This window comes from Phallusia mammillata, chromosome 2 (genome assembly GCF_965637545.1).
Source record: "Phallusia mammillata chromosome 2, kaPhaMamm4.hap1.1, whole genome shotgun sequence".
NCBI classification, from domain to species: domain Eukaryota; kingdom Metazoa; phylum Chordata; class Ascidiacea; order Phlebobranchia; family Ascidiidae; genus Phallusia; species Phallusia mammillata.
The window spans coordinates 21,976,066-21,998,292 of record NC_137253.1 but is presented as its reverse complement, the minus strand read 5'-3'; the positions used below and the strand labels follow the sequence as shown (position 1 = coordinate 21,998,292).

Genomic DNA, 22,227 nt, shown 5'->3' with positions numbered 1-22,227 from the left:
TACTGCAAGTCAAACACGTCCACCTTTTGTCAGTTGAAAATCACCCACATATACACCTAGAAATGACGTGCGGTGATATTTTGGTCCTGTAACTCACAGATCGGGGATCTATTTCTGTCAAGGCCATCCGCAAAATACACTTTTCATTGCTTACTAATACGTTTTCGAATAGTTGATATAGGAGGTGAAGAAAAATAAACAGACAGCAGTGTGCAGCCTAAGTGAACTAGAAGCTGCGTTTTCTCTCGTCGATATGACATTACCTAGCTTTTAACAAGCAAGGAACACACACAAAAAGAAATCGCGATAAATTTATTGACAGGGTCCATACAAAGCGTCACGTCCAAGTGCAGGATTCCTTTACTTTTGGGTTTGGAAGCTTGTTTTTTTCATCTTCTTTTTGCGCTTCTTTTTGTCAACACCACCGCCCCGTGGAACGTTGTTCGGCGATGCGTCTCGTTTCCTGTCGCTGCAAATGTTTGACGCACATCCGTGAGGTGCATGTGCGCACAGAATTGATTTACACACGGGGCAACGTTTTATTGTACCAAATATAACTATAGGTTTGCTGACCTGCTGACCTGTACGTGCGTTTTTTTGCGGTTGGTTTCGTGTTTAAAAATGGAAACAAAAACCAAAGTGTGCAAAAACAAGTTTTGACCGGAAAAAATACCAACGGTACAGGGTGATCTTTTATAGAGTGATCAGTTCGTACACAAACGACTATTTTCCTTTAATTAATGTTTCTATTTTATCTTTTGTGCATCTATCATAAGTTTTATACTATAAGAACTTGTTAAAAAAGGTAAATGATAGGCTGATAAAATTCAAAGACGTGGGAACACTACAGCGTAATCGTTCTGACCCACCTTTTCACACTTAAAGTATTTCGCTGTTTACCGTCGGAAAGTGCTTCTTTCCACGCCTCTTCACTTCCGCCGATTTCGTACCTTAAAACGAAACATTATTGTTAGTTAATTATTATCAAAATCACGCTTTTTGCTGCAGGTTGGAAAAACAAAGTAGACGAAAATGTCCTTCACGAATATCACTTTTTGGTGCAGCCCAAAAAAATTGGCCGACAGTTACAGATTTTTGGGGGGCAAATCCCTGGAACTTTTTCAATCGATCTTTTAAAACCTTCACAAAGTCTGTCTGTTTTCCGTTACCAAAATTACCCGAAACACCTATGTATGTAGCGTCAAAATTTCAGCGTTAATGTGTGATAATCGGCTAATCACCGTGATTGAACAGTTTTTTATTGCAAACATACATTTTCGGAAGTTCAGTTTGGAGAAACGGCGGCGACCAATATAGTGCAACCTCGTGCACAGTATAGTTTGCTGCTCGGTAAACAGATCATTGATAATTTTCCCAACACATTTTATGGCGCAGTTTGGAAGGCATACGCTACCAAGCGGGACTCACTGTTTTAGGTCCAAGGCGAGAAGGGATTGCTTGACCTCCTCTTTTTGCTTCCCGAGCACTTCGCTGGCTGCAGTATTCTGTAACAGAAAGACCCTATGAAATCAAATACAAAATACTTAATGTTACGTAACAAACCAAACCACTGATACAGTATGGAGCAAACTAGAAGTCATTATTTAAACGATTTTTAGCAAACAAGGCATTTAGTATTGCGTTCTACATATTCTCGGCTTAAACACACCAATTCACTATCCAGCCCTTCTTCCAATGGTTCCATGCGAACGTCATCCGCCGCATTTGCGCCACCTAGCGTCGATTGTAATTCAGTTTCAGCCGCAGCCTTTTCGATTTCTTTCAGGTAGCTGGTGAGTTTCCTCACTGTCCTGTTGAACAGGCCTAGAACCTAAAAAAAAATTTTGATAAAAAATCATTGGTTTGCGGCCAACTAATGTAATGCGACCGTGGATGGAACCTAAGAACATATATATCGCATTGTTTACCTGTGAGGAGGGCAAATCAATTTCGCTGGCGATCGTTTCAACAGATTTATGCTGAAGTCCAAACCCGAGCAAAATCGCCTGTTAAACACATACAACAAACTGTAATAATATTAAAACTATTGGAATGCTATTTGTAAGAAAATAATGCCTCCACAGTTATTCGCCAAACCAGGACATTTTGGACGCCTAAAATAATTCCTTCCAACATCAAGATTGTTTTACCTTCTGGGCAACTGATATATTAGTACTGATCTTGTCGGCAAAATAAAGTCTTGCAAGTGGTGGTAGCAGATCGAGAATAAGGTGGTAATCAACCATGCTCTTGGCATACATGTCCAGTCTCTTCATATCATAGCTGCTGAAATGAAAATCGAGCTCTTGCTTGCTTAGTGCGTCTTTTCTGTTGGTTGAACAAGTGTGTTGGTCATCACCGTGGTGTGTCTTCTTTTTTCTTCGGTGTAAAACCTGCAAGGCCGTGGCCGGCTTGAAAGCGGCAAATTCGAACGAAAGCAGTGAAGCAAAGCGCCGACGGAAATCTGAAAAACGTTTACAGTTCGGTAAGCGCAATGGAAGCAATTGATTTGTACATGTCAGACCAGGCCATGCTACAACACATGCACTTTTTCTGATATACATATACAGCAGCTATTTTTTAGGACAATTGCATGAATTTAAATGTTGCGAAAGAAATTACGCACAAAAAATGAGCAATTTTATTCTTGCGATGGACGTTTCACTTAAGGCCTTACCAGCAAAGTAGGCGGTTTGCCAGTCACCACCACTTCCAGAATTGAGGGCTTTGATCATGATGCACGAATGCTCGCCGGTAAGGTCGTTGGCTGTTTGTCGCAAGTACACCGGCGTGAAATCAGCCCTACTCCAAAACCTAAAAAAAAGTTGGCTAGAGTTGTTTTATTCCAGTAAAACTATTTTGCCTAAAGTTGCTTACTTAAGTAAAGGTGCTGTGAGGCCGTACGAGACACCGACATAGTCGAGCCGTTCAGGTCGGCGCTCGTCCAGTTTCCATAACAACGGTGGGAGGTTCTTCCTTGGCGCAAGGACTTCATCCATCAGACCAACATCCTACAAGTCATACCACCACATTTTAACATGTCAAACACTTCATTCAAACGACTTAAACAAATAAGCGTTGGTGAGTTTTTTTACTGACCTCTTCGGACACAATGTTCGCTTGTTGTTTGTCAGATTCACTCTCGTCGTTTTCATCGAGACTCGTCAGTTGACCTTCGTAATACTTCTCCAGCAAATCGATTGCCCGTGAACCATAACCCATACCCTGATAGTCGGGATGTGTTGCAATGCGAACCTGTACGAAATGTGCAAATCAAAAATATACAATATGAGACAACGAAAGGGTATTATGAGTTTTTGTTTATTCTTAGTGGATGAAACTTACCACTCGTGCACCGGAGAGTCCAGCAAAATCCGGATCCTGAAATTGTTCTGAAACTGTCCATGGAATGAGATCTCCCGATGAACGACTTCCGCGGGATAGACTGGCGCTGATCGATTTCTTACTAATTTCGCCCTCCAGACAAATCTGATAACATTTACTGCACAGTTAGGCCAAAACCACATTTTATTTGCTTCTGTTAATATTTTTATGCATTTGTAACTGTACATTTTTAGACAAACAACTAAAATAGCTTTTAATAGCATTTTTAGCTTGTATTTTTAGGAAGACTTGACATGTACCCGATGTCTAACTCAAATTTAGTATAAACGTTGTAGAGCATTACATATTGACTTCACGAATCAAACCTGAAGAACACACAAAACGTCTGGCAGAGAGCTTTGGTCAGAGGTAACTGGCGGCAAAAGACAAAATATGTGATGAGCCGGAGCGTCGGATAACATCTGTAGATCATTGGGCGAGTTCTGACGAAAACAAATGAGATGATTGAATTTTCTCAATCGAATTACTTATTTCATTACTTTCAGTGCTTTTTAATGAAATAAAGTTACAGATCACACATACCTTGTAATGTGAAGCAACGTAAAGTGACATTAGTCGTTGTAGAAATGCCTCCGAAGCCTTGTGGTAACAGAACAGTGTGTCACGGTTTACATAATACGTGAGACCAGTCAAAATATAAAAAGTTAAGAAGCAACTTTTTGTTCTTTAACTCTTGTTTTGCTTGAACAAAACACACAAAAAGAGTTGGACATGTATAGGGATGGGCAATTCAGAACATTATTCATTATAATGTATAATTATTCTAAAATAGTTAAGTTAAGTCAAAATGCCGATCCTATTCTGTTTGGGAGTTTTTTTTTCATTTCTACGATTTTGAAAATTGTACTTACAAGATGCATCAAACAACTACAGCAACGGACCAAAAAGAATGTCTGCGTACGTGATTTCATTGAACAATTGTTGCGCACAACTGTTCCGAACCGAAAACACGAAAAAAGTAAAGTGATTAATGTCGGCAAGCGTGATCTGGACCGAATCCTACTACTCGGTTAAAACTGACTGTTTCGATTCGGATAATAATTTACGATTAATGTCATCAGAGTTCGCTATTCTAACCTGCCTATCCCTACGTGAAGTTACGAAATACAAGTCAAACTACAAATGCAAAGGATATAATTCACATGCATTCGGAGGTGGAAGTCCGATTGATATATGAGACATAGGTGATGATCCACAGTCAAGGCAGAGCAAATGATTCAACCAGTCCTCAATTGGATCACCAGGGGCATATCGAACTGACTCTTCAAGGGTGATTTCATGAAGACTGCGCCCAAGAGGAGAATCATTTGTCTAAATAAATACATATATTTAACCATTCAATATTTGGCAGTTAACATGTTTCGGAATGTTACTGAATGACAAATTACTTGACTAAACCAAAATGGCTGTATTTTAAATAAAAAACCTGTTTTGACATTGCATTGTTTGAAGTAACACTCTGCTGCCTCAGTTTCTTGACTAACTTTAGTGACAAGGATCTTCCAGTTCCTTCATACCTATATGCATTTAAAACTTTAATACCACATGAATACAGACACCATAATAAAGTTTTCATTTGGAATATGTATTATTAATATCAATCATATTCAGTTTTTTCTCATTACCCCAGTCCCAAAACAGATAAAGACCTTAAAATCATAAATCCTACTTTTAAATCATGTTTCAGTAAAGTAGAAAAATAAAAAAGCCTACCCATTTATAGTTGATGACATGAACACTAAGTATGGGCCCAAAAGTTTTTGGACAACTGGTAGAGGAATTGCAGCAGCCTCATCAATGACCAGTAGTTCAGCCTGACTCAGCTTGGCAGCATCAGTTGGATGAATATACTAAATAAATAAAATGGTTATGTTATAAATTTTACTAAAGTAATTTACAAAATTGATTCAAAATATATACTTGAATAGTTTGTCTATGCTCTTTGAAAATGTTCACTCGCACAACTGCTTTGTTGAATTCAGGGTTTGTGGACTGGATGAGTTCATAATCAAGATGCTCCTAAAACCAATTAAAACTTTCAAATTGTAGGTTGATAATGTTATTGAACAAGTGCAAAACAAACAAGCAGATTTGACTATGATATTTCACCACTGTATGAACAAAAGTTTGCACCTGGTATTCAAGAGCATCAAAACCTTTGAAGACAAATTCAAACAGTGTTTTCAAATTTTCAGGACTTGGGGAAGTAACAAAAATATTTGAATAGCTGAATGCCACTGCAGTTGCAATAGACAACCCCAAAGTTGCTGATTTTCCACGTCCTCTTGCTACATAAGCCAAACAAGGTTTTAATATTTTGGCCTTAAAGGTAGTTTTACATTACATGTGCTTGCCTGCAGTCATAACTATAGTGCTTCTCAAAGTCTTTTCTGATATTGCTTCAACAAACTTTAACAGTCCTTTGCCCTGGTCAATTGTTTTGCAGCAATTTACTATGGAACCTATAGGTTGAGTGTCCTGTAAAATTTAACATTGTTCAGGTATTCAGCACACACCACAAACAATTGTCCTAGTTTAACATTTGGGTTGAACAGACCTGCAGGGAATCTTTTAGTTCAGCAAGTTCTTTTTCAGAGGGTGTTAGAGAATCATCAGCTGGTCTCGGTGGAACAGGAACAATGGCTTGGGCATGGGAGGATACAGGCAACACATTCAAATTGTCATCGATAACCAAGCAATTTTTGCAAGATGCAACCGATAAGAGAAACCTAAAGTAATTGTCGACATGACTTATAAATTTATACATTTTTAAATCAGTTGATTATTTGGGGTGTTTACAGAAAAGCAACCTAGAGAATTAGTGATACATACACACCAACTTTACCAAACTATTCAAGTTTCGCAATAAAATAATGGTAACTGCTGAAAAGATACAAGAAAGCAGTACATATTCAATACACTACAATAACAGTGTCTACTGTGAAATGTTAAAATAAAACACAAACACCAAAATAAAAATTGAGAGGAGAATAATTTTTCAGTAAATCAATACTATACAAACCTTTCATTGAATCTTCCAATGACATCATTATGGGATTCAGTTCTGTACCTTGAATGGACATCCTAAGACAAAAAATCATGGATTTAGAAATATTAAAACAAAATATTCTATCATTAGAACGGATGTTTTTTGAACTAGAAGGTAAGAAAAAACAATGAACAATTTGTCCACATTTTCACAGAATAGAGAATAGTATATATAACTGTAAACAAACACCAAAACACAAATAAAACATCGATTTTCAATTGATTTTTATCCATAGGATTTTAATGGATGGTAATATGGTGTTGACTGTTTTGGAATACAGGATTAAAAGCAATACAATTTGCTGTGTTGCTTGACACTGTACCTTTATCACAAAACAGTTAAGAAATTGTTTGTGTTCTCACTTTTTACTTACATCATCTGTATGTAATTACAAAGTACAACAACCAAATGTCTGATATTATAATGGTTTTAGGAACACTATACACGGATTTGAAAAGAAGTTTAATCATAAACATTACTGCCAAGGTAGTGGTGTATATGGTTTTAGTATCAGTGAAATAAAACTGAAGCCTTGTTTGCAGCAATTAATTTCCAGATTGCTCACCATAGTAAGTGTATAAAGCTGTTTTAGAGATTTCATAGACCGAAGAAGAAAACAAACAATTCCACTTCCTTCAACAGTCTCAATAGTTCGAGCTAGCAAGTTTGGAGTCAGTGCTTCAAAATCCTAGATATTATATGTGATAAGTTTTACTCATAAATTTTAAGGACTTGATAAACTTTATACTACCTGAAGAACACACATTCCATATGTGTTTCCAAGAATTTTGTGAGTTTCTTTGTAGTAACAATATCTTACACTTGTTGCTGCAACAAAGAGTTCAAATGGGTCATTTTCTTTAACATCCAAGGTTCCGCTTGAAATTCTTTTTTGTAGTTGTTTCATTTTCTTTTTTCTGTGTCTGTAAAACAGGATAATTGTTATTTATGCACCTATATTTGATACATCTTCACAATCTATACGCAATCTACTTATAAAACGTACCGTATTTACTCGATTATAAGCCGCGGCTTACATTGTTTTTTAGCTGCCGTTTGTTCGGCTTATAATCGAGGGCGGCTTGTATTTCCATTTTATACCGAAATTGTTTCTACACTCAAACATTTTAAATTATTTGGGGTTCAAAACATGTATGCGTTTACAGATTATATGTCGATATACGTTCTGTTGGGTACAGTTATCAACATAACTCACAGATATGGGCAAATAGTCATATCATATAACAACTGAAAGATGTATTAAGAAACAATCGTATCTAAAATTCCAGCGTGCAGCTTATAATCGAGGGCGGCATACATTATTTTTTTAACACCTCAACATGCGGCTTACAATCGAGGGCGGCTTATAAACGAGGGCGGCTTGCAATCAAGTAAATACGGTATGCAACCTTTAAAAATGTTAACGGTTAGGGCTTTTAGGGTCTGGGTGAGGGTTTATAATAAAAATAACACTATAATTTAGTTTTAGATGCCCAGTTTAGGCTTAATATTCACATGTGTGTTGAGAGTGGCACTAAATACCGTATGGTTCCGCATGTCAACACTTGTAAGAAAATTAAGCCCAAAAGGTATCTGTTATTTTTGTTATAAACCCTCACCCAGACCCTAATAGCCCTAACCGTCAGCATCTTAGTTAGCTTTTTTAGTAGATTGCGTAGATAGCGTAGATTGCGTATTTTAGAGTAGCCCACTTTAAACAAGCCTGCAAGAAAAACAAATTTCGATGCATTTTTTAGTCTAAAAATTTATGAAGAAATCTTACGTGCTGAAACCAAGTTCTTTTTTATAGCACCACAAAACTGATGGACGTGCTTTTACTTGTGCCTTGGAGAGCATGTGATGTAAAATAACAACTTGATTTCGACATTGATCTCCCAGGATAAAGAACATGGTGCGATGTTTTGTTGCCACGCCATTTTCTATAAGGACACGTATGCGATTGTCCACCTTCTTCCGCACCATAGCTATATTTCAAGTATTCAAATTAGGCCCTAGTTCTGCACATGTAAAAGCACATTTTTGATAAAAAAGAAAAGTGGTTCTGCAAACAACTAACCAGCATAAGCAATGGGGTGCCTTCGAATACTACAGGTGCGCTAGGTGCGCTTGGTAACCTTTTTTCGTGCAACGTAACTTAAAAATAGTGCAGGTAACTCTCTTTGGTGCGATTAAACTCAGAATAGGTACGACATAACTCGAAAATACTACAGCTGTCCTGTTTTTATGCGACAAATCATAAATACTGCAGTTAACGTTATAACACGCAAATAATGCTGGAAAAGTGTTACGATAGTCCCAACACACAACCAAAACCCTAAACTCTGAACCCTAAACTCTGATCCCTGACCCTAACCCTAACCCTAACCCTAACCCTAACCTCAACCCTAACCCAACCTTAAAAACAGTACATATAGCATTATTACGTTACGTCGCAGTAACTACGAGTTTACTCGTTTCAAAAAAGGTTACCTGCACTATTTACAGGCTTTGTTGAATTAAAACGAGTTACCTGTAGTTTACCAAGCGAAGTACCTAGCGGACCAAGCGCACCTAGCGCACCTGCAGTTTTCGAAGGCACCGTAAGCAATGAGCACATACCAACGTGGTGTGTTGTCACAGACCACCACAGTACATTTTTTTTCCATCAAGAAAAAACAGAAATAAAATACAATAAACATTTAATTAAAAAACTGGCAAACCAACGTATAGTAGATAAATCAAGTTTGTCCTAACTACTTAAATAATTTCGTGACAAAAAAGGTGTCAGAGGTAACTATTTCTGGGACATTAATTTATTAGGGGATTTCCCAGGGAATTTACCATAATGAAACAGTCACTCGCTAAACAAAAACACTTAACAGTTAACATAGACTTTGTTCAGATAGTGTCCAAAACCGTCATAGTCTTGCATATTTTTAATTTTTGTGAAACCTTTAGTTTCTGGTAACCTAAAAACACGGTAAAACGCAAGTATAAAAGAACGAGAAATCTGCATTTTTAATTTTTTGCTTGGCACCACTGAGAAAGGTGCGATTTTTTTAATCTTTGTTCTTTGGTTTGGCTCCTCTTAAAACCAAATTGCCCTTTAGTTGGTTTTCCATCACAGCTAACATTTTGATAAAATTAACACCAAAGCTTGGTAATTTGGCAAGAGCGGGTGCATCAAAATATACAGGATCACATGGTGCACAACACTGCACATTAACATCGCTTGTTGCACCTTTATATAGCTTGGTGTACCTTAACATTTATAAAGGTGCACCAAGCCATAAAAGCATGCACCAAGCGCTATAAAGGTGCATCAAGCGATATACAAGTGCACTAAACGATCTTGTGTAATTTAGATGCACTGGGCAAAAACGCCTTTGTGGGCATCAGAACCTTTAAATTTCGTTAATTCCAACACATACACTGCCCAAGTCATCTGTTTAGGTTGGACTGAAGTGAATAGTTTCAGTTTCACCCCAAACTGCCTAACATATATTTGGCTGCACTACCACTTGCATATTCACAAAACTAACAGAACAAAAGCCTAAACTTCGGATAGGTGCAAAGCACTTGCTGCATGTGAAACAAACCTATTTTCAACAGATATTGTTTCTGATCAATTGCATCTAACACAAAAAACACAATGGCAAAAAAACAAACACAGAATGGACCACTTTGTAAATCTGAACATTCATTTCCTAGTTTTCACTATTGAATGCATATATTTTGGTGGTGTAAAGGCAAATTAACAGTGCAAAAAACACTTCACAAAAGAAAACATGATTGATGAGTGGACGGATGAAACATCAAGAATAGAAGCACCATAAAAAGAAAGAGACAGTATCTGCAGTCATGTTACATTCCCACAATAATTCAATATGTTGTTGGGTTGAGAAATGTAACTTACAGTATCACCAAATTGTAACCGAAAACTCCACAGTGTTTTAAAAATATGAGATGCAGTAGAGATCCATCAGCAACAATTGCTTGCAAATGCCATTTAGAATATTTTAGAAGAGCGCTGTATGCATTACAACCAATTTAAAGAATGCTCAAAACAGCTTCTTGCAACAAAACATCTTTTTCAACTTCTACAGGTGAATGGTCATTTGTGTTTACTTTGGATTGGTTGGTGTCCTGAGTACTTTCCATTCTGTCAATTTTCTTAGCTTCCTCAGCTAAAAAAAGCAGCAAGACTAAGTATTATTATCAGAACAAACATTGAAATAGGAACATAACAGTTAATTTACCACTAAAGTAGGTTGTTACTGCACTATCTTTTTGGCCTTTTGAGATGAACTCCCGAATGGCACTTGGATTTTCTAAACAAATAGCTTGTATTAAACAAATATCCTAAGTTATATAAGACAACAAACCAGTACTTGTGATTCTTTGTTTAATTTCCACTACTGCAGCTCGTTCACTTTGCAAAAATGATCGTTGTAACATAACAACATCAGCCGAACACTCATTTCGCTGCAAATTTTTCTTGTTAAAAATTTCAGTGTAAAAGGAAAACAGATGGGTTATTGGTACTTACTGTGGTTTCCCTGCATGCAAGGTGATGATATTTAGAAAACATTGCATTTACTTTCGATGTCAGCTTATCAGATATCACTTCAAACAGTGGCTCACTCTCAACAAAATCCTTGTGCTTAACCTAAAATAATCCAACATACATGTTCCTTAAACACCAGACAAAAACAAATTAGCTAGTCTACAAAATTACTGAAATATTAACAGATCTGCTACAAGAGTTTTTCTTGCAACTTGATACATTCACTACAAATTAAAGTTCGTTGGTGGGTGCTTTTATTGATTTTCATACCTCTGCAGTGTTGCAAGTGTGATAAGGGAGCAATCTTCTTACTGCGTCTCTCATTGTTTTAAATGGAGTCACTATATCAGGGTTTCCAACCAACTCCCTATGTTTTTGCAATTGCTCTAATATTCTACAAAAAAAATTACATGTAAGTTTTTGTGTACACCAAAACACCTAATAATCCTACAGTGATGGCCTTGTTACAGGTGACATAGCAGTTGTGGTGTCAGTAGCTAGGCGCTTTGGTGCTTTTAATTGGGAGTTTGGAGTGGCACTGCGTTTCACTCGAGATGATGGAGAACTTGCTCGAGGGTAATTGCTTGTCAATGAAATAGTAGGATGCTCTTCTTTGACCAACTGCAAATGTTTTTTTGTCAAATGATTTTTAGCTTTAGATATTGCTCAAGAAATGTATACCTGTGAGACAACAGTCGGAGAAGAACTGACTGTTTGTAAAGTGGTCAGCTTGGATTTATCTACTTTCATGTGCATAACAAATGGTTTACCAGTCTGAAGATGTTGGTAGACCTTAAATAAAATTTAGTTTGTTAAGTGAATGTTCAATTTATTACTGTAATACAATTGCAATATGCACCTTTTGCAAAAAAAGTTGGGGATTACGTAGGTAGTATTGTTGCACTGGGGCTTCCATGGTGCGAAGTTGGGCTCGAAAAGCAGCCAGTAACTGCTTTTGTTCTTTTGACAGCGCTGGAATCTAAATATTATTTTCATGAACTACTTGCGCTTAATAAACAGCTAATCGTATTATCTAGTCATACCTTCGACAGAGATGTCTTTTGAGATATAATATTCTGCACCTGTTCTACTTGCTGTAATGTCAAATTAGGTTCTACTTGAAATGTAACGTATGCCATAGTCGGTTTCTGAAGAAATGCGATAAATCAGTTTATTTCATGCACGTTAAAAACACATATTTGTTTTATTTCTTTCAACTTTACTGTACGTATATATATATACATTATATCCTAGACATTACCTGAAAACTGTCCGATAGTTTTGATTGTGTTGAAAGGGTTATTGGCATTGTGGTGCTTGCAGGTTGTGTGCTATTCGTTGTTACAGTCAAACTGTTAATCTTTTGTTGACTGTTTTGCTGCAATAAAAAACAAAAATCAAATAAGGCAACTTGTATGCTACCAAACATAAATATTAGCTACCTGATTCCATGCTTTTGTCAGTTGATCTTTATTAATTGGTTTAGCTTGGGGTTCAACACTCTCCATTGGATTCATGTTTTGTGTTACAGTTGTGTAATGGTTGTGAGCGGAAGTGGAGCTAATAGTAATAGGATTGCTGGAAAATATGCTTGGAACTGAGTGCGATGTATTTGACGAGTAACCAAGATTTGACGAGTCCGATGCTTTGGTTGTGGAAACAGAAATTGGAATATTTACGCTGGCAATTTGTATACGATTTATAGGAACTTGATTGTTATTTTTCGAAACAGCAAGTTGCACATACTGTGTTGGATTACTGGCAGTAGAAACCTCTGGTGAGATTACCTTGCTATTACTTTGGGTTTGAAAGGAAGTTGGTGGCAATTGTTGCACTGTTTGAGCCATTGTGCTGATAACATATTGAGCTTTCATTTGAGGTTGAACTCCACTTGATACTTGAGGTTGTGTTGGCATGTTTGAAAGATTAATAAACGCATGGTTTTGGCTTTTAGTGACATTCACTACTTGTTGCTGTGTCTGCTGAACATTATTGTTAGTTTGTTGTCTCATGTGCTGTTGCAGAATGTTGGCAGCCAAGGCTTTAGCAACTTTGGGGTTTGAAATGTTAATGCTTTGATTTCCGACTTTTAAAACAGCAGGTTTTCCACTTCCAGACTGTTGACTTGCTTTGTTTTGCAAAAGCAGTGCTAATTTGTTTGTCTGTTCTTCTTGATTGCTAACAGTTATATTAGAGCCCAAGATAAAACTATTTGGGTTGTGAATGCTCTGTGAGGATGTAGTATTGGTGTTTGCCAAGTTCTGATTTTGACTCAGAACAGCAGTAGTTTGCTGGACTGCTGGATGGCCTGTTTGAATATCTACTTGTGGCTTGGCCACACTCAGCATAACAGGAGTAGACATTAAAGTCGGTTGGACACTTCCTTTCACAAGTTGTACTGGTGTGGAAGTATTGGCACCTGCATTGTACAAACCGGGTTGATTCCCAGCAATAACATACTGCGTGTTTTGTGTCGGTGCCTGAATAACATACGATCTTGATGGCTGAACAACATTAGAATTCGGGGAAATTTGGACCTTCAGCAAACTGTACTGGTTTTGAGTAGCAGAAGGTGCAGGTGGTAGGTTTGGAGAAGCAGTCCTTTGTATTGCTGCAACCTGTGGATTAGAAGTTCTTTGAATTGATGCTATTACTGGATTTGGAGAAGCAGTTCTTTGTATTGCTGCAACCTGTTGAGTAGAAGTTCTTTGAATTGATGCTATTACTGGATTTGGAGAAGCAGTTCTTTGTATTGCTACAACCTGTGGATTTGGTGATAAAGTTCTTGGTAAAGGTTGTGCTAAACCAGGAGAACTGGAAAAGGGATTGGAAAACTGATTGTTGGCCTCAGGTGCATGAAACACATTTGTGCTGTCATGTTTAGAGTATGTCGCATTGTTATTATTTTGCTGAGAATGTGCTTGGTGTGTTGAACCTCTAGTTATGTTTAGGAATTGAGATGTATCAAATGAATTGTCAAGACGCACGCTGTCTGCTCTGGGAACTTCTAAAGTGACCTGATTTGTTGGCGGGAGAGCAGAAAGTGAATCGCCACTGAACGTTAGCCCTAGCTCATCAAATGGTGAATTCGTGGCATCTTCATTTCCTAGTATGTCAGCAGCTTTTAATGACTGCTGAAGAATGTCAAATCCACCATCATATTGCTGGTTCAGCTAAACACAAACAATCATTCATTGCCAACATTAGTTGGCACAAAGCCCAAAACCACAAAATTTTTAGTAAGTGTGCGTAGAAGATAAAATTTACAAATTAAACATCAATATATATATGTACTTGGTTTAAAAGCAAAAACAAGCTTAGAAATACATCATGTTAAAAAGTAGATTTGCACTAAAACAAATCCCACCTCATTTGGGTTGTAATCACTGGGCCCATTTCCACTAACCAACTCCTCCAATATATTGTTGTCACTAAAAATTTGGTATAAAAGAATTTGGTATATTCTTGAAGTCATTACCTATTAATACAATATAGGGCAATCAAGCATACCCATATTCTCCGAACATGTTATTGTTGTGTTCCATCTGTCCATGACAAGGTCTACAAACATTTTTTTCTCATAGATTTTATTACTTTCCATAGTTGATGGAATTAAGTGTGTTGATTTAAAACACAATGTAAAGCTCACAAGAAGTTTAACAACAAACAAGTAGTTCAGCTTCGTCACAAACAAAACCTACACTTATGCACAACAATTCCATAATTTTTGTTTAAGGCCAAGTCATAATGCAGGCCAACAGTTTCACATAAAAAATGTAAAGCTTTTAATAGTTGTTACGATTCAAATATTTGGCGGGTTCTTTTTTCGAAACCTACGAGCAAAGTGGAAAATAATTTAATGTTCTCGTTGCATGTTTACAAAATGGCGTCGAAGCACGTGATCATAAACCGAGTCAGCACTTCGTTCCAACTCGCCCAAGCTGTGGTTTAGTGCAAAAAAATACAGAATTGATTTGGTGATGCGGTCAATGAAAAAGGTGAACTTATACATTAGCATGTTTGTTACACTGTTGACCTATACCATAAATAGTAAGTGTAAGCGTTGTCGATTTTACAGTGTTTATAGGAAAAAGGTAGCAGTGTCACAAAAATATGAAATTTGTTAAATCATCCATTACGGCGGCGATTTTATACGCACAGCCCAGGACTGTGAGAATGCTCTACATTTAAAATTCTCATTCACAACACGCACGTTGCGCCGCAGCATCAACAAACGAGTGAATATATTAAACAAAAAAGAAACTTACCTTCATCATGAGGACAGGCTTGGTGGTTGGGAACCACTAGGCTAAAATAAGGGGCGCAATCGCGATCACCAATAGGAGTCTTCTATTGATATGACGTCACGAACGTTCATTTCCGTGTCATCACGTGGAGTATAATTGCGCTTGAATTGCTCTTTTGGAGGAACGGGGCACAAATACAAACCAGTAGGCTAACCAAAATTACTTTTTTTCTTTTAACAGAAGACAGTGTATTGTAAAATGTAAAAAATTGTAACCGTGTTTTTAAAAAAAATGCAGGTGGAACTTTGATATCAAATTCTGTTTCTGTTACCGTTGACCGAAATAACATGTTGAGTTTGCAACGTACAACCTTTGGAACATGTTTAAATTTATCCATTTTCTTTACTACGTCGTACTAAATTGTTGTGTCGAAAATCAGCGATCCGTATCTGGCAATTCGAACTTTTTTCTTGTTCTCTAATTTTCAACGATGCTTTTTTCTATTTTCCTTCTCTCGAATTTAATAAAAATGTCAATTGTAAGCAGTTGTATTTACGAAACGTTTCGTCCGCCTGTTCAGCAAACAATTTGGTGCATGTGCGAAGGCAATCCAACGATGGGCATTAAGCAGCTATTGGAAGACTAAATTAATTTTTTAACCGGCGATGATATTTAAATTTCGGGAATTCTGTCATTATTTATTGGAAAACGTTTAAGGATTACCGATGGTAGGCTACCTACCTGTAGAAGTCTGCATTATATATATTTCAAGTCAGTTTCACTAAAAAGGTGTGTCCTGCACGCAACACGCAGCCTGCAAACATTAGCGTAGTTAGGGAGGGACCAAGGCCCTCCCAAATTCTTGAAGTTGTGTAGGTTGAGAAACTTGAATTAAGTGCAGTTTTGTATCACATCATTACAAAATTACCAAAGGAAAAAATATATTTCCAAAAACGACTGTTGTCACCGAGTTGTAACTCAAAATCCACAAATATTTCATTTCATGTAGATGTAAAATCAGTAAATAAAGCTTTTAGTTGTCCCGTCGAACCCTTGTTTGGAAAACCACGTGCTTGGTAAAATAAAACATCTTACGTAACCGACATTGGACTACAAAAATGTTTGCTGCCTACACCACTGCATGTGGAAGGTGGTAAAGCCAAATGAAACACAGGGACCGGAGCAGCACGAGAGATTAATTTGGAAACACTATGTACGGATTAGGGACTAGTATAGTATACTAAATACTACCACCAAATGTGTAGGATGACCTTTATAAGACGTAAGAGCTAATAAACCATCATTATTCGACCGAAACTATCGAATACTATCAAAAACTCACAGAACCTTACCAACTTTATTCAAATATTATTTCACTTCAAACTTCGTGTGACTTTCCAGCGAAACAAGCTAGAATTCGCCTACTGGATTTTCTACCACAGACTGCTCTTAAGCTGAAATACGTCGTGGAATGCATTTTTTGTAGTTTATAATGGCCGTTAATAAACAATGTATCCGATTTGCCGCATTCAGCTATAGATCTCAATCGTGCATAATTGCTTGTTTTATCGTTCAACTGCTCAAATAACTTCCGTGACCCAATGCGTATTGTGCTTTATGCAGCTCCTTTAAGCCCGCCGCTTAGCCTCTAAAATGAGCAAACTACCCCATGAACTTCCTTCCAAATCAGTTACCGTAATCTAACTTTTACGGTGTTAAAGAAATAAAGAAAACACGCGTAGAGTACCCTTGTCTTTTTCATTTCGTTTACATGCACAATACAGGGAACAAAATCCATAACTTTCCATTACCTTATCAATTAAACAAAAAATACCATTTGCGTGTAAATGCAAACCCTGTTAAATCAAAAAAGTGTCGAAAGACAGTTTCCGGCATTTGAATTTTCCTATTGACCACCAAAGACACGAATGTATTGATGAGATTATTTCTCAGCCCCCTCGTCGCTTTCACTTTCTCCGTCGTCGTTCTCGTCTGAACTCTCTTCTTCTTCATCCGAACTGAAAGTGCCACTTGGAAGTTTGTAGAGTCGAATAACTGGCTTATTAGGATCCTTTAACAAATGAACCATTTTAAAACATACAGCGCTTTTACATAAATGCACTTCATACATAAAGAGTATATGTTGACTACACGGATAGCATACAGAACTAGAAGAGTGGCTTAGCACATTTTGTCGTTGCATTTACACTATAACCTATTTTAAAACATAAATATATTTCCTATGCTTTTTTGCATTGGGTCCCATATTAGCCATCGTCTGTTACAACCTTAGTTGTTTCTGCAGGCAGAAACTCATGGGTCCCCACTCCCCATACATGTAAAGTTAAAAATAGTGCATTTCAAGAGATAACCATAGTCCACATGCTACCCAAATTTTAGCCAATTCCGACACTGTTTTATGAACTTACCCATTTTAGGGGGCTAGTAGGGTAACTAATGGGGTTTGACACTAAACTAAAAAAATAAGAAACCTCAATGACTCAATCAATAGTACTGCAAAATTTTAGCCCAATCTGCCAATGTTTAAAATCTTGACCACTAGAGGTGTTTTGAGCAACAACCGTTAATGCTTCTGACGTCATAGGGCTGTTAACAACCCCCTAACTGCCATGGCGCAAAAACGTCCACCAAGCAACCCATCAAGAGTAACATACAACTGGTTGGCGTAACACTATTGCGCCACAGAATTCTTTCGTTTGTGGTGCCCAGTAACATATAAATACGTTTTACACTTTGGGGGCTTGTGGCACAAATGTTAGGGCTACAGGGTTGAACACAACAATCGACACCTATAAATGCCATACTCTACAAGCAATCCAAATTTCAGCCATTTCCGACATTGTTTACAAACGCACTCATTTTTGGGGGCTAGCGGGGTAAATGCTGGGGTTATCAACAAAAACGAAGTGGTATGCACAACTACATACCTATATCTACCACCTGTGTAAATTCCATCCAAGTCCATTAAACATTTGATGGAAAAATGAGTCTGACAAACTTTAGGCAGAAAATAACCCATTTTAGGGGGCTAGCGGGGTAAATACTGGGGGTTATCAACAAAAACAAAGTGGGATGCACATCTACATACTTCTATCTACCATCTGTGTAAATTTCATCCAAATCCATCAAACATTTGATAGAAAAACGAATCTGACAAACTTTGGGAAGAAAAAAAAACAAAAGAAAAAAAACAAAAACAAATTCGAGTAAAATAAATATGTGTCCCCGCAGAGAAGGGCACCCATAACTAGTGGACTATCATACCTTCAGAATCAAATATTTGCCTTCAGGCTGCTTCATGCACAAGTCAATGATACAACGAAGAATTCCCCAAGCGTTGGACACAGACAGGTTGATTTGAGAAGCAAATTCTTTGGGAATGAACTGTTGGGTTCCTATAATTACGTGTCGCGATGAATCCTGGATGTTATAACGGGAAACGTAGCCCATCTTCATGTATTCTGACCTGTTTGTAATGCATCCCCAGTAAAAAAATTCATAGTGCACAATAACACAGTTTAGCTTATTACATACAAAGAGCTTGATTTCTTACCCAGCCAACAAAGCACACATAGTCCATTTTGCTAGTTTGCAGCTGTTGTTTTTCAATTCTGTGGCGAGCACTGAACCTCGCTGTGAATCCAATTTCCTTCTCCATTCGACACCATTGCAGTGGTGGTAGTCCCACTCATTAAGAGTCTGTTTGCAGTTTTTGAAAAGTTTGAATTGATATTACAGTGAAATCAATGAATTAGAAGTGGACTATACCTTGACATTGATAAAGCTATTTTCACCACTTGATGTGCTTAGTACAGCATCATGCTCAGTTCTAGCTATAAGTTCAATGTTGTTGCCTAAATTCCATTTTCTGTACTTGTAGCCAACTGATGCAATGTTGTCAGACTCCCCTGAAAAAATGAACTTATTTTTGTTTATTGTTGGAATAAACTAAATGGTAATGTGAGAATAATAACCACATACAATTGTTTTTTATCAATAAATACATTTGCCACCACAGTACAAATAAACCGTTTTCATACCTTGTACAAAAGGATTCGGGTTCGGAAGTTTGTGCTTTTCACCAGATTTCAAAACTTGTTGAGAAAAGTTGTGATTGATATATGTTGCCTCCATTGCTAAACTTAAGGGGGCATTGATTCCTTCGTCCTACAAAACAACAATAGTTTGTCACCAAGCAGAAATGAAATGTCTTCTCAAGTAAATCACAGTACGCCAGGCCCATTGAAGACGCTTCAGGGCTGATCTCAGTTATGAATTTATGTTCGTCTTCTCAAGTAGGTGTTTTATCATGTTGCCTTAAATGCTATGTTCTAAATTTATTGTAGTTCTGTGGCCCAGAGCAGTCAACACTACTTGTCATAGAAGTTAAATACACCATGGCCAAAACACATGCCACATGGTAATGTATTATATGTTTAAAAATTGTCTGCAATTGGTTTTGCAATGTACCTGCGGTGGCTCATTAGCAGTCTCGCTCACTGTCAGCAAATCAAAGTTTGAATCATCTCGCTTGTCAAAGAACAATTTGTTTTTTCCCACTCGCTGCGCAATAATGTCCCATGAATATTGGGACCTCGTGCAACACATCAAAGTTGCCAAGATTGCATCAGTGGCATAAACATTGCCAGGTTTTTTAGTCAACTGGCGAATGATTGGATCATCAGTTGTAGTAACCTAAAAAAAGTATAATTCCTAAAGATTCTGAACACAAACAAACAATTGTTTCCTCAGGGTTTTCCCTACTTACCTTGTGAAATTCTTTATTGAATCTTTTCAGAGGTTTTTCAGCTTTAACTGAAACCCTGTCATAGGTTTTGTCATATTGCAACAGTTCACCACATTGATATAGATCTTCAGGTTCACCAATATCAGGCAGCTTGAGTTTAGCGAGACGATTAAAATCCATTTCCTCCAGCACCTGCAAAGAAGCCAAACGTTTTTGCTTTTGACAAAACTGAATGCAGTAAGTAGGTCTAGGAGTGTTATGTCTAATGTGGCAATCAATACATGATTAAGAAATGTTCAAACATAGCAAAATATTATACCTCCCAAGTCTCAGCCACTGTAACAGATGCATCTCTGCGTTTCTGTTGAGATTGTGTTTGTCTTTCCTTCCACCGAAACCTGCTTTGTCCATACTGCCTTTGCATGTTTCTTTGAAGCCTTTGTCTCTCACGCTCCTTGCGCTTTTCCAGTTTTGTAAAAGGCTTTTGGTTAGAACCACCCCCTGCTTCTCGTAGTTGCCTCTGTTGTTGCTGTCTTTGCCGAAGTTGGTTAAATCTAAAGCGGTTCCGTTGGTATGCAGGCTTTTGAACCTGAATGGCAATACAACACAATTGAAAACTCTAAAACAGTATGCCTAACGTCAAAGATCAGTTCTTGCTATTGCAAAAGTCATAGTTGTAAGATGTTTGCCCCATTATTGCGAAATGTTGTGTAAATGTAGTCTTGTAACTTTCAAAACATGGTTTATTATAAAATTATATAGCCAAATTTACCCTCGCCAAATGGTTAAAACTTTTTGTTTTTGTTTTAAAAACTCAAACAACAACAGCTTCAAAAATTTTGTCAGCTGATTAAAAAACAAAGTAATCACGTACAAAATATATTTTAGTGTGAAAAACTGCACTAACCTTCTACCAACACATCATCAAAGTATATTTCAATAAAATAGAAAAATGGAAATTTGTGCCTAGACAGCCATTACAATACAGTTAACTACAACAAGTATATTAAAAGTAAAAAATATTCAACCAATGGTGTAATACAAAAACAATCAAGCAACACACATCACACAATGAGAATAAAAAATCAAGTGTTAATGCCACTAACAAACAAACAAACAAACCTTAGTATTGTCAACCAATCGAAAACTGCTTTCATCCTCATCATGAAAATAAGCATACTGGCTTCCACCACCGAACTGAGAGTTGTACTTATTCATAAAGCGCCGATCCTGGTAGGTGTTCCCACTCCAATCAGAAACCTGGTTTAGAAATAGAATAATCATACAATCCTCACAATTTCAACAATATAAAAACGATACAGCTCATAGAGCAAAGCGTTACTTCTCACCTTTCCAAGCCGATCACCCTTGCTAAAAGGTTGATAAGGCATATCCTTAAACTTTTCTGGCAAATTAACTGGGCCCCATCCATCATCATTGTCTTGAATTTCAGGTGGTATAAATTTAGCCATAATTATACAAAATTTATTTCTGAAAATTAGGATACAGATAATTAACAATGCAAATATATAAGTACCTATTGCAACGTACTGTGGGACCAATCACCATACTAAAAAGAAAATGTTTGCAGAAAATTCAGGCAATTCAGCAGGGCAATGTTAAAATGCTGAACTCAATTTCCACCCACATTTAGGGCGCCGGTGTATAAGTAGCTGGGGGTTTTGTGATGAAATAACATAGAATTAGAACTATATAAACCAGTTTTCAGCAATTGCCGAGTTTTCTGGTGAAAACCACTGTTTGGTAGGTAAAAACACGATGGTTAGTGATATTTTGGTTTAGATGAGGATTTGTAACAACATGAAAACTTTTAGAATATCACGAAAAATGCCTGCGCAACGAAACTGTTACAAAACCATTCAGAAGAACATCAGGAAATCTCTGAATCTGTTTCAGGCATGGACAGTGTTGCAATAATGTTATGCATAAAATCTTACCCAAACCACTTATCCAATTACTTAGTTGGATAAAAAAAATAACATGACACATGTCAAGTCAAGGTAACAGCTGAACTGGTTGCTAGAAAGTTTACTACAATGAAAATATTTAAAATATTGACCTGCCACCTGGTCAAGTTGAGCTTATTTCGAAAACATAGCTGCACAATATCACTAAACAATCACAAAGATGGTGTTCCTGTTTAAATATCCCTTGGTTTGTTCTTTGTTGT

At 37.1% G+C, this 22,227-nt stretch overlaps 3 protein-coding genes across 6 annotated transcripts; all 3 read right to left on the bottom strand.

Annotated features, from left to right (window-relative positions):
- Window positions 1-297: 297 nt before the first annotated feature.
- LOC145214215 (RNA cytidine acetyltransferase-like) lies at window positions 298-8,513 on the bottom strand. Its single transcript, XM_080082705.1, has 23 exons — window positions 8,238-8,513; window positions 7,206-7,377; window positions 7,020-7,142; window positions 6,428-6,489; window positions 5,963-6,134; window positions 5,760-5,883; window positions 5,539-5,693; window positions 5,326-5,424; window positions 5,119-5,255; window positions 4,832-4,922; window positions 4,541-4,716; window positions 3,928-4,024; window positions 3,711-3,827; window positions 3,346-3,489; window positions 3,100-3,255; window positions 2,878-3,011; window positions 2,678-2,814; window positions 2,151-2,464; window positions 1,929-2,006; window positions 1,670-1,831; window positions 1,429-1,505; window positions 870-950; window positions 298-469 (listed from the first exon to the last, which is right to left on the bottom strand). The coding sequence occupies exons 1-23, from the start codon at window positions 8,435-8,437 to the stop codon at window positions 361-363; spliced, it is 3,117 nt and encodes a 1,038-aa protein (XP_079938831.1). The 5' UTR covers window positions 8,438-8,513; the 3' UTR covers window positions 298-360.
- Window positions 8,514-10,088: 1,575 nt separating this feature from the next.
- LOC145213568 (uncharacterized) lies at window positions 10,089-15,500 on the bottom strand. Of its 4 annotated transcripts, none has more exons than XM_080081901.1 (14): window positions 15,290-15,499; window positions 14,532-14,582; window positions 14,389-14,452; window positions 12,464-14,194; window positions 12,283-12,399; window positions 12,065-12,169; window positions 11,881-12,000; window positions 11,703-11,813; window positions 11,473-11,642; window positions 11,292-11,415; window positions 11,004-11,123; window positions 10,846-10,939; window positions 10,714-10,785; window positions 10,089-10,641 (listed from the first exon to the last, which is right to left on the bottom strand). In XM_080081901.1, the coding sequence occupies exons 2-14, from the start codon at window positions 14,564-14,566 to the stop codon at window positions 10,505-10,507; spliced, it is 3,000 nt and encodes a 999-aa protein (XP_079938027.1). In that variant the 5' UTR covers window positions 14,567-14,582; window positions 15,290-15,499; the 3' UTR covers window positions 10,089-10,504. The 4 variants fall into 4 exon arrangements, with proteins under 4 accessions (XP_079938027.1, XP_079938028.1, XP_079938029.1 ...); XM_080081902.1 differs by lacking the exon at window positions 15,290-15,499 and adding an exon at window positions 14,723-15,256; XM_080081903.1 differs by lacking the exon at window positions 10,714-10,785 and having other exon boundaries at window positions 15,290-15,500.
- A 1,512-nt stretch (window positions 15,501-17,012) lies between these two features.
- LOC145213569 (eukaryotic translation initiation factor 3 subunit D-like) lies at window positions 17,013-21,546 on the bottom strand. Its single transcript, XM_080081905.1, has 10 exons — window positions 21,386-21,546; window positions 21,159-21,296; window positions 20,356-20,625; window positions 20,058-20,228; window positions 19,760-19,984; window positions 19,330-19,456; window positions 19,058-19,197; window positions 18,843-18,988; window positions 18,554-18,755; window positions 17,013-17,339 (listed from the first exon to the last, which is right to left on the bottom strand). The coding sequence occupies exons 1-10, from the start codon at window positions 21,506-21,508 to the stop codon at window positions 17,211-17,213; spliced, it is 1,671 nt and encodes a 556-aa protein (XP_079938031.1). The 5' UTR covers window positions 21,509-21,546; the 3' UTR covers window positions 17,013-17,210.
- Between the last annotated feature and the right edge of the window lie 681 nt (window positions 21,547-22,227).

Excerpts from the sequence above, each read along its gene's own strand:
- LOC145214215 (XM_080082705.1), bottom strand. The coding sequence starts at position 8,437 with ATGGTGCGGAAGAAGGTGGACAATCGCATACGTGTCCTTATAGAAAAT. Across the intron at positions 3,828-3,927 it reads ACGTTGCTTCACATTACAAG|AACTCGCCCAATGATCTACA; the intron begins GTATGTGTGATC and ends TGTTTTCGTCAG. Across the intron at positions 3,490-3,710 it reads ACGTTTTGTGTGTTCTTCAG|ATTTGTCTGGAGGGCGAAAT; the intron begins GTTTGATTCGTG and ends AAATGTTATCAG.
- LOC145213568 (XM_080081901.1), bottom strand. The coding sequence starts at position 14,566 with ATGGAACACAACAATAACATGTTCGGAGAATATGG. Across the intron at positions 10,940-11,003 it reads TTGCATGCAGGGAAACCACA|CGAAATGAGTGTTCGGCTGA; the intron begins GTAAGTACCAAT and ends AAAAATTTGCAG. Across the intron at positions 10,642-10,713 it reads AGTAACAACCTACTTTAGTG|CTGAGGAAGCTAAGAAAATT; the intron begins GTAAATTAACTG and ends TGCTTTTTTTAG.
- LOC145213569 (XM_080081905.1), bottom strand. The coding sequence starts at position 21,508 with ATGGCTAAATTTATACCACCTGAAATTCAAGACAATGATGATGGATGG. Across the intron at positions 19,985-20,057 it reads TCAATAAAGAATTTCACAAG|GTTACTACAACTGATGATCC; the intron begins GTAAGTAGGGAA and ends TACTTTTTTTAG. Across the intron at positions 18,989-19,057 it reads ATAGCTTTATCAATGTCAAG|ACTCTTAATGAGTGGGACTA; the intron begins GTATAGTCCACT and ends AACTGCAAACAG.